Source organism: Alligator sinensis, unplaced genomic scaffold (genome assembly GCF_000455745.1).
Source record: "Alligator sinensis unplaced genomic scaffold, ASM45574v1 scaffold343_1, whole genome shotgun sequence".
Classification (NCBI taxonomy): Eukaryota; Metazoa; Chordata; order Crocodylia; family Alligatoridae; genus Alligator; species Alligator sinensis.
The window spans coordinates 443023-454158 of NW_005841947.1; the positions used below are offsets into that span (position 1 = coordinate 443023).

Sequence of the window (11136 nt, forward strand, 5' to 3'; positions counted from 1 at the left end):
CCCCCGAATATACAGGAGTAAGACTTCATTTTGAGCTATTATGGAATCACTTCTATATACACAGTGGAAACACAGAAATTGGGGAGGAAAAAATAAAATGTTATTGTGGATGTTTGGGGTTTTTGGGGGGATTTTTAGTTTGTAATTTTGTTTGGGTTTTTTTCTGGTTCCAAGATGGCAAACCCCCTTCCCAAAAGGAGTACTTCTGGGGGCAAAGGGAGGCACTTCTGGTGGCAAAGGTTAGGGGGCGGGACTTCTGGTCCCAAGATGCCAACCAGGGGGTGGGGCAGTTGTCATGGGATGGGGCCACCCTTGCAGCCCTTGACAGTTTGCCAAAACTCATTAAGTGGCCCTCCAGCTGAAATAATTGCCCGCCCCTGCTCTTGATGGATTAACTTTCATGATGTTTTGTTTCAGATGTCAATGCCCTTCAGACAGTGTGTACATCTCCCACTCGGCTTCCTAAAACCACTAAGAGTCTCCAAACATGAGGACCCAGCTGTGCAAGAAGAGAGAACCTCCCAAATGTTGTATGAAGTAGAGCATTGGAGCTGTCCTAGGTAAGCTGTGAAAACACATTCTGGTGTTTTCACTTGGGTAACTAAAAGCCACTGCTGAGAGCAGGCAATTGCTTCATGAAAGTAGGAATTGTGCAGGCAAAACAAAATTATAACGGACAACATTAGAATCTATACCACTTCTGTCGATATCATTTTATGCTCAACGGCTGATTGGCCTGGCCACTAGTCTGAGTTATCTGTCATTCTCTTTTAAAACAATGCCATGGGATTTCAGACTCTCAACAGAGGTGAGTAGAATGGGTATCAGCATTTCACCTGAAAGATGCATGTGCTGGAAAGAGAGTCACTGACAACTTAATTGAAGGTGGCAGCATTTCCCCAAGGTGAAATATCCTGAATACACAAGCCCTAACTGTGCTGATAGTTCAGAGGCAGCAACTCTGTATGCCATGGGGAAGACTCCCTCTGACTGAACTAGTAGCATCCTGGTGATAGATTACATCAGTGAGGGCCAATATTTTTGGCAGGCGTGCTATCAGATAATCCCTGCACACTCTGAGTGCCACTCCAATCCTCTTGCCCTGCCTCAGGTAAGTTAATGATGATGTTCTGGGTGGTATTGACCTGAATCTCCCGTGTTGTTGGTATGCTGCTGCTCCCTCCCCAATTTGTGTCGCACACAAGTTGCCTGTGCCACTTATGGCACATATGCCTTGGCTTGACCACCCTTGGACTACAGTATTTGAATGGATCATGAAACAGATAAAGGTATTTACTTGGTCCTCGCTCCCATTCTACTGGTATAGAAGGTGTCTCCTTTCAGGGGAAGCAGTCCCAAAATGGCAAGTTTCTTGTCTTTGTTTATAATGTGACAAGATTGTCGTGAATCAGAGCAGCCGCCGGCAGCCACTTGACTCACACACCGGAGTGTTTAGATTTAGAGCTCGGCAGGCGGGTAGTAATGGATGGAGTGGAATTAACCAGGCACAGACGCGTGTAGGTTACAGGAGTTTGTTTACTTACGTCACCTAGATAGTGATGGACGACGCAGGCGAGCCTTTGTTCCGTTACAGCTTCGGTTACCGAGTTGAGTATACGCATATAACTTCGGTTACAGAGTCGAGTACACGCACGCAGTTAGGTTACGACGAGATAATGATGGACGTGGCGCCGGGAACGAACGGTCGTGCTTGCAAGACTTTCTACGTCAATATTTTACGCTGACGGGGTGATTGATTGGGAATTGATCAATTTCCCAATTCTCTGGTGACAAGCACAGGTGTTTCCTGTGAGATCCCCAGAGCTCTCCGACTTGGGCGGAAACCGTTAAACTATTTATAGGCAGAGGTGTTTTACAGGAATATCCAATGGTGAACCGTTATATGGAATCTTTAATTTTTGGCAGGTGGCAGCTCTTTGTCTCCTCAAGTTACAAGGTAGTGGGTTAGGTTTCTCTACCTGTTACATGTGTGCTACGTGTGAGGAGCTTACATTTATCTTTGACCAATTATATATAGTTTCCCCTAGCATTTTATTTCAGCTGACCAATTATCTACAGTACTCCAGCCGCGTTTTGTTTCAAGGAATTTTTGGCAGGGATGTCTTTTAACCCTTAATCATCAAAATGAGGATGATTTGAATGGTATCTCTTGCTCAGTGGCATGGGCACAATTTAATTGGGTTGTGACAAAGATCATTCTTGGCCCTTTAGGAAGAAGACAGATTTCTTGTGTCTTTTTCTGCAAGTTCACAGTTGCATCCTCCCATTATGACAAGAATTGTCACAGCAATCTTTCCATCGTAGACTTGAAAGTTCTCTTTGGGGTTGACCCAACCTGTCCATTGCAGCCGCGGGACTCAAGATGTGGACCCTGATCCTAATTGAAGAGTGGAAATTCCAGGCTACCGGGATGTTATTAGCAGTTGTCACTGCGTAACATGGGGGTGAGGGGGTCAAGCTACAGGTGGTATAAAAAGGATCTGTGTCGCATGCAGCAGACTAGGGAGGTGACAGGCAACACAGCAGCAGATAGGGTAGGAAGCAGAACAGCAGACTAAGCAGGGGGAGAGGACCAGAGAGGCAGTGAGGGAAAGTGTGATGCTCATTTGTGAAACACCTGCCAAAAAGAGTTGGCCCCCACTGGCCTATCAGATGGGCAGCTACATTTTGAACCAGCTAAAGTTCTCACCAGATCTCTGCTTTCATTGCCAGGCTTGGGAAAAGTGCAGTAATTGTGTGTTGGTGGGGGGGAACCCATCACTGTGGAATGACCCACAGTTTAATGGGGATGTGCTGATCCTTATTAGTTCTTCCCAAGAATGATTCTAAGTGGGGTTAGACTAGAGCCAACAGATGGCACCCTTCAGAGCTGTGCTCTAAATTAAAGCACAAAGTGGTGCTGGACCACATGAGAGAGGGGTTGGCAGAGCAATGTTCCTCTTACCTGACATCTGGCCCTGTTTTTGGTAACTTTCAGAGTACCACTTGTGTTTGAACCTTGCTACGCAGCACAGCCTCTTACCTGTCGCAAGACCACCATGGTGGACTGGCCTTCTATGGACATCTGTACCAAATGTGAGCAGTACCTGTTGCATGTCACTTCCTGTCAGCAGCAGTGTACCCCTCCCAGGAAAAGATCCTGGTCATGGGCTGCACTGGAATGATTCCCTCATGTGCATCTCCTCTCCGATTTTTTGTTTGTTTGTTTGTTTTGTTCTGTACCTTGTGACGATGTAAAAAACAAACAACCCTCCCCCGCCCACCCCCCCCAAAAAAACCCAACAACTTTGTGTCCGTTAACATAACATCCTGAATAAAAGACTCCCTCCTAGTTAGTCTAACCAGGAGGCAGAGTTACTATTTACTTCTAATGAAGTAATTGTTAAACATTGTGGCTTTTAGATCTGTCCTACATTTTTTTTTTTATATATATAGAAATAAATGTTGAAGCACTTCCATGCCTCTAACATCTCATCCTTCCCCACACATGCTGTAATGCCAGTGACCATAGGCACTGATACACAGACATCCACCCCCTTATCCAAGAGTAAAGAAATGTGCAGGGGGGCAGGTTTCAAACCTAAAGTTCTATGGCCTAAGGCAGTGATCACCAGCCAGTGGATCTTGATCCTCCAGTAGATCTGGGACCTCTTGGAGTCTATCCAAGGCTGGGATTGGGGACTGAGTGCCCAGCCCAGCAGGTCAGTTCATGGGAGAGGGGAGGGGAGGGGGCTAGACCAAGGCCCCTGCGGTGAGGAACAGTGCTGCAGAGGCAGGAGCAGGGGTAAGTTGAGTGGGGCCCTGGTCAGGTGGGACTTACCTGCCAGGGAGGTGCGCCCCCAAACAATTTCTTCTTCCTCTGCCTCAGTCTGCCCCTCTCCATAGACTTACCTGCTGGGTGGGGGGCAGAGGGTGGTTGTGGGTTGCTTTTAAATGCCAAAGGTGATCTCCTACTTAAAGTTTGGAGACCACTGGCCTAATGGGAAAATAGGGCTCCCTGTCATGTCCAAGCATACTTTCTCACCCTGCCCCTGATAATTAACATCAAATCACTTCAGGGAATTTATCTGTAGATCTAGATTTTTAGTTACTTCTGGCAAAGGTCATCAGGCATTCTGATTGCCCTGGTATCTGTTGATTTCTGTTGTTGTTGGTTTTTTTTTTTTTTTTTTTTTTTGTGGGTTGTTTTGGTCTTGCAAGCAATATTTTTGGTGTTGCCAGCTCTTCTGGATGCTAGACAAATGGTCCCAGAATAGCTCTCTTCACTCCTACTACCTAGTGACTCTACCCTATCACCACCTGGGCTGTCTGTCCTCATCTAGGTACCTTGCTTTATTCTGGGTTTAACCTTTCTCTTCTTCCCCCACCCCTGTGGCACTCACTTCTACTTGAATAATTCTGATATTTTGCTTTGCTTGACTGGAAAACAAAGAGCACTTGGGTGAACTTTCTGCATAGGGAAAACTGAAATGCTGGGGAGGGGAGAGGATAGGAGGAGCAGGGCTCTGCTTGACTTCTAGAATCTCTCTTCAGTCCTTTTGGTCCTTTATAGATCACCTGCTGATGTAAAAAGAAATGTAGTTCAACAGTAGATATATTTCTTTTCAACTCAGTGTGTAAAGAGATTTTTGATTTAGCTATCCAAGATGTGTTACTTGGGGTCATGTTAAAAGGTGGTCACATGTTCTCAGGGGGGTTTCATGCTGAATGGGATCATGGCTGGAAATGAAAGGTAAATGCCTGGTTTCTCCGGGGATGATTCAGAAGACAAGTGAGCCATATGAGCTAAGCTTAAGCTGTAAAGTTCTACTCTACTTTTGAACTTCCCAGTCATCCAGCTCTACATTAGAATTGGGTAGTGACAGCCTATACTCGCCTAACTGTCCACAGTGCAAATCAAATCTACTGACATTTTTGTAACTGTTCACAGTGGAGGAAATGCACTTTCTGGGCCTCCATGACAGAAGATTTCAAACCAGGTGACTGGTTGCCCTACCTTAGGGCCACTTCAGTGGTAGAACACAAAAGATTGTTGCACAATCCTACTGCACTGCTGAAAAGAGAAAACATTCCCTGAGATCTTTCTTAAATTTTAGTTTGCATTAGTTTCTCAGTGAATTGTTAGAATAAACTCTCTGCCCTGAGGAAGAAGTGACCCTCTCACCTCAACTTAGAGGGAGTTGTTACTTCCTGCTACATATGCACATACCTGCTGCCTTTAACTACAGTTAGGATGACCATAATAATTTGAGGGAAATCCAGGATGGGGTAGGATGCTAAGGAGAGTCAGCATGCACACACACAGCCCCAACCCTGCCGCTCCCGGGAGCAGGGCCTGGCAGGACATTTACAAATGCATAGAGCGTCGAACCTGTGACTCCCTAGGCACATCCCTCCCCTGACCCCAACTCTACCATGCCAGGGACTCTGTTCACAGCTCAGCAAGGTCTGGGCTAGGAGCAGCCTATTGGCTGGGCTCCCTGGAGAAAACTGAAGCAAAAGTCCCAGGTGGATACAAATCCACTTGCATGTGTGCAGCTCCAGATTCAGGAGCCACATGTATGGGCCAATCTAGGGCTTTTGCTTCAATTTTTTCCAATGGCCAACATGCTGAGACAGCCTTTGAAATCCAAGACTGTCCTGGCCAATCCAGGATATTTGGCCATCCTAACTGTAACCCAAGTAGTTGCATGTGAAAAAAGGGCTGAAAGCACAGGAGTACAGCAGGTCATAACTAGCCAGTGATAGATTATTTGATTTTTAGGGTTTTTTTTTTGGGGGGGGGGGGGGGGGGATTAACATGTCTGATGTCAAAATATGAATCTGAAGAACAGTCCATCAAAGATAATGATGGGAAGAGATCCCTTTGCTTGGGGTCAGTGAGAGAAAGACTTAGCCAACCACTCAAACAAGGTGCTGTAATGAACAAAAGTGCTCAGGCTGGGAATCTTGCCTCTTCACAACCTCTAATTTTCTTTCAACATCAACTGACCCAGTCTCCAGCTCGATTTGCAGTGAAGCCCCTTCTTTGTAACAAGAGGTAATGAATGAGTTAAAGTGCCTTTGAGTCAAGTAGTCCATGGAATGACTCCTGCTTGTGTAGAAGCACTCTAGCTAGCTTCATCTTAGCTAGCTTTAGTAATAATGCAAGGAAGATACAGCAGCACCAGCCTTGAAGATTGTACAAGGCTAGGATACCTGAGCAGTTGGAGCCTGTATGTTGCAGCGTCTTTGCTGCTGTGAGTAGGCAAATGAGCCTCAATTAGCTCAGGTGGGTCTACATTAGCAGTCAGCAATGTTTTGGAGCCTCCAGCCAGAACAACCTGGCTCACTCAGTGGCAGGCTGATATCCTGAACTAGGTGCTGCTACCACCACTGCTTTTCTCTACCAGTTTCTCCCTGGCCCTAGCACACTGCAAAATGGGTGCTGCTTCTAGTTCCTTGCTGCCTGGCTCTGACAAAGGCAAAGCCCCTTGCTCCCAGAACGTTGTTAAAATCTTCCCAACTTCAGAACACTAATTAAGCCACCCCCACAACTCCACAGGCCAGATGCAACCCATGGACCATATATTGCCAGCCTCATCACACCCTCTACATTTGAGTATGAGGTTGGTTACACAACTGCTGAACACAGGCTCAGGCTGAAAACCTCTCACAATCACTTTACCTGCTACATGGTTATGCCAACAGTGGATAAGACCCTTCTGGCACTGTATTCTACTACAGCAGACTGGAGCAACTTGACTTTAATGACTTCACCTACTGTTGTACATGGAGGCCAGCTCTCCTTTACCGAGTGTGTATATGCTCAAGGGCTAAGTATAGCCAGTCAAAAAGCCTGAGGATGATTCAAGTCAGTCTTTGCAGGTTAGTCTAAACTGAATAGATTGAACTGATAAGCAAGTGAACAGACATTCACTTTTCATTCCAGAAATGCAATCACATGCCTGCAGTGACCCAGGCCAGAAGCCAGGGCATGCTATAGCACCCCTCCCTGCTTGGCTGGAGCAGACAGCTTGTGCCCAATCTAGCCTGCATCTTGGGCCAAAGCATCCTGATGATGGGGGATGATGGGGAACTGTGACTTAACTTGAATCGGGACAGGATCTGGGACAGAAATTCAACAAACAGATTTAACCTAAATCAGTTAATTCTGATCCATCCAGATTAATTTTAAACTGGTTTTGTCCATTTTGAAAGCAGTTTTTGTGTACTGGATTTCTGTTGTGTTACAGATTTAAACCAGTTTCTGATCACTTGTAATGGTTTATGTGTAATTTCTGTTCCTAGCCAAACAGTAAAACTGCAGAATATTTTCACTCTTCCAGCAGAGGGCAGCAAAAGGCCATAATTTGTCTCCTTTCTGAGAACAAACTTCTAGTTAGTACCTAACTAGCTGGGTGGTTCTTAACCTTTTTAAAACTCAAACCATCCCTTGTTAGATTCAGAAAATGCCAGTTTTTTCACTTGATGCTTGACTACAGAAAAATTATATAGCAATTTTTCTGTTGCAAAGAATTCAGAAAGACCACAACAGACCAAAACAATGTTGGCACTCTGGATTCCTATTTTAAATCTCTGGGTTTCTCTCACAAATCATATGTAGGTTTTTGCATACCCAACAGCCCCAGTTGAGCATCATTGACCTATTTAGTGATAGTGGTATTGCTCCCTTTGACCTTGGGAATTATATCTACTGCCCTGAGGCAGAGAATAATCACCCAGAACAAGTAGAACCCTGCAGTTGCAAAGCTCTGTTTTAAAAGGCAGTGCCATGGTAGGTTGCTTTTTGTCCTGGATGGAGCAGTGTTTGGGCGCACAGAAATCTGGCAATGAATCCTGTGGGATGAAATGTGCCTATGTGAGTGCATGTCTTCCTGGCCTCAGGTGAACAGCAGCCTGTGGACAGGTAGAGTTCTGGTCTCACGCTGACCAGAGTCAGAGCCATGTGCCTTTCTATATGAAGACCTCAAGCCAAATTCCAGTTTTCCTCCATTTCAAATATTTTTAGGGACAAAAGGAATATGTCCTCCCCTTTCTATAGTTGCTTCCTTGTAGATTATCTGATGATATCCTTCCATGTGTCTTAACAGATCCTTCCATAAGTATTTGTCAATCTGACTTCCTTAAAAGCATTTAGATTGTTTAAAAATTAGCAAGTTGCTTTTTTTTTTTCTCTTGCCAGAGACTTAAACTGAACACAGTGTCTTTGGCACCTTCACCTTCTGCTCCTTAGGTCCTGCTCAGCAGATCAACAGCATCCCTCCTTGGCAGGGATCATGCCTTGTTACTAGCTTTCTCACTCATGTTTGTAAGCCTGCATGTGTCAAGGATCCAGTACTGAAAGAAGAGGGTTGGAAGACTTTCTCAGATGGTAAAGCTGTTTTTAGTGTGAGAATAAATTCTTCTTCAGCAGTCAGTATCCAGTGTGTCACAGGTGATATCCTCCCTCCATTATTCCCACTCCCTAGTGAGGTTTTCAGCTCAGGCAGTGTAACTCTGCCATCAAGGCATGCCCATGACTCCTGCCTGTCTATGGGGACTCAACGTTACATGTGGTATACATTCTGGAGGGAAGCCGCTGCTATCCTTGCAATGTTGTAGAAGTGGGAGAGGTCGTCTTTCATAGACATTGACATGGTTATTCTGAGTTGAGTGACCATTCTGTATTTCACAAGCTAATGGCATGAATCAGGAAGCCTCAAACTTTAAAATCTGGTAATTTGACCTGTGTGTGTGCTCACATGTATGAGAGAGAAAGAGAAACAAGTATCTTAAGAAAAATGTAACCTATTCACCATTGTGTGATTTTTAGCAGCCTCTGGCATTGAAACAGGATTTACACACTGAGGGTATCCACTGCCTTCAAAACTACAATGGAAGCTAACCAAGCGCCTCCTCTCTTGGTTCTTTCTCAACAGCAGAGGTTGCAGGGGAAGACTGGTACATCTGGACAGTATACTGTCCTTGCCTAGTATGCCCATCATCCCTCAGAAAATAGAAGAAGTATAAATTGTGCCTAGAAGGCCAAAGCGTTTGTTGTCCTTCGTGATGCATCTTTGTCTTAAGCTGACAGCTCAAGTGCATTCACTGCTTTCAGCTGAGGATATGAGTACTTCCATTTGGGAGGGCAAGAATGCCAGTGGTCTTTTGCTCTAAAAAACATTTTTGCTACAATCTTCCCTTCCCAGCTATGCAAGTTTTCCTGGCTCGGGCAAATAATTGAGAACTCTAACAAGATTTCTGAAATTCTTAGATTTGACCTCAGTCCATTTGGTTTAATGTATAAAGCCAACACACCCATATTTATCTTTTCCTGAGTCTGGCAAAGATAAGGGGGCAACCTTGCTTTCAGTAACATTGAACATGAAGATTTTGTGGTAAATCTGTGCAATGTTGCCACAGCTGAAAGCAGCAAATACACTTGAGTGGCTTTCCCAAGGTGAGGACACATTATGAAGGGCAACAAGTACTTTTGCCTTCAAAACACACTCTATGCTGCTTCTATTTTGTGAGGAGTTGGGGATGACTAGGCATACTGGCCAAGAAAGGTGCTGGGTCCAGGACCCAGTGCTGCCCCTAGTCTGATTAGGTAGGGGGCAATGGTGTCCTGGACCCTGGGGTTACTCCCTGCCAGGTCCCTAAGCTCAGCTGAGCATCAGGATCCGTCATGGGTCAGCCTTGACATGCCACACATCCCACTGAAGGCAAGCTGCAAACTTATTACATGTTATATGTGGAATATCTTTGGCCTTAGACAGATGTCGCCCTTGGATGGCTGTCCATTAACATTTTTATGGCACACACAACCCAAATAAACAGATGTCCTTGCTGCTTGTCACATCACAAATGCCCAAACTTGTGTGTGTCACAGTTCCTAGTATGACAATGAATACCTTGTGTCATCTTCTTGTGGAGGATATCTCGTTGCTTAAGGCGTTAGATGGCAGGTAGCTTGGAGCTGTCCATGCTCTCCAGCCATCCTGGGCAGGCAGTCCCAGGGCTCCAGGGGCCTGCTCCTGCAGAACAACAGCCCACGGGGTTTCCTGCTCCACATCTGTGGATGCGTGCCCTGAATCAGAGCCAGGCACCCAGAGCCATTGTCTCTCAGAACCAGGGCCCTGAAGCCCCAGGATTGACAGGGGCCCAATCCAGGGCACATCCTTGCACAGCTGATCCCACCACAAAGAAAATGTTAGTTTGTGGTGTGTTTGCTATATTATCATGCCATAAATTGGCTTTCATATGTGGCCAGGTTACTATTTATGGTGTGATCAACATCTTAATCAAGCCCTAAATGTAACATGGGCCAGGGCCCTAAGTAATTTGTCTAACTCCCTGTTGGCAGAGCAGGAAGTATAACACAGGAGTTTTTTGCTCTCACCAATGATTGCTTTTGTCCGAACTATATAGCCAGCCTTAAGTTGTAGTGTGTTGTATAATGAAACACCAGTGGGTTGTAATGGGCATCCTAAACTTGAACACCACTAGTGTTCCTATGAATTTGTTTGCATCTGTTTTATTTTACACTTTATCAGCTTTATCATAGATGCACACAAATTTTAGATCTGTTTCCATTTTAAAATTGCTCCCCTACATTTAGAGTCTAGAGTGGGTTTGTGGATCCCATTCTCCAAAATGAGAGACTGTCTACATCTGTCATTCTACACTTGGACAAGATATCCACTCCAGTGACCCATCACATATTTATTAGAACCAGTGCAAAGGATTTTAGGATTAGAACTTCAGTCATATGCACTAGGGCTGTATGAGGCTTCGGACAGAGCTTCAGATCCGGAGAAGCTTTGGAGTCTGAAGCAGCACATCCAGGTCGAAGTGCTGGCCTCATTAGGCTTCCCGAAGTGGTTCAGACCTTCCACAGAGCCGCCTTGGAGACCCAGCCATAAGGTTATAATGGGGAAACAATAAAATATATATAACTTTGTTGTTTTGTGTCTGATTTGGATGAAATTTTCAGGGGTGGTAGACTGTGCAGTGAGCATGAAGCCTGCCAAGTTTCAAGAAGATTGGTATAGGGGTTTGGGGGGAACTGTACCCCAAATTCTTGAAATCAAAACTCCTGTCACATCTATGTGTTACAACGGGAAAGGGGGG

The 11136-nt window shown here is 45.2% G+C and overlaps 1 protein-coding gene across 8 annotated transcripts in view; it reads left to right on the top strand.

Annotated features, from left to right (window-relative positions):
• Positions 1–3300, top strand: part of LOC102382468 (protein spire homolog 2-like) — a 32652-nt gene extending 29352 nt beyond the window's left edge. For 7 of the 8 annotated variants that reach the window (XM_006020125.2, XM_006020129.2, XM_006020128.2 and 4 more), the window contains 2 exons: positions 418–560; positions 2999–3300. In XM_006020125.2, coding sequence (XP_006020187.1) covers positions 418–560; positions 2999–3185 — 330 coding nt within the window. In that variant the 3' untranslated portion in view covers positions 3186–3300. Of the gene's footprint in view, positions 1–417; positions 561–2998 lie in introns of those variants that run through there. The other variant, XR_003093197.1, reaches the window with a different exon arrangement.
• Positions 3301–11136: the final 7836 nt, after the last annotated feature.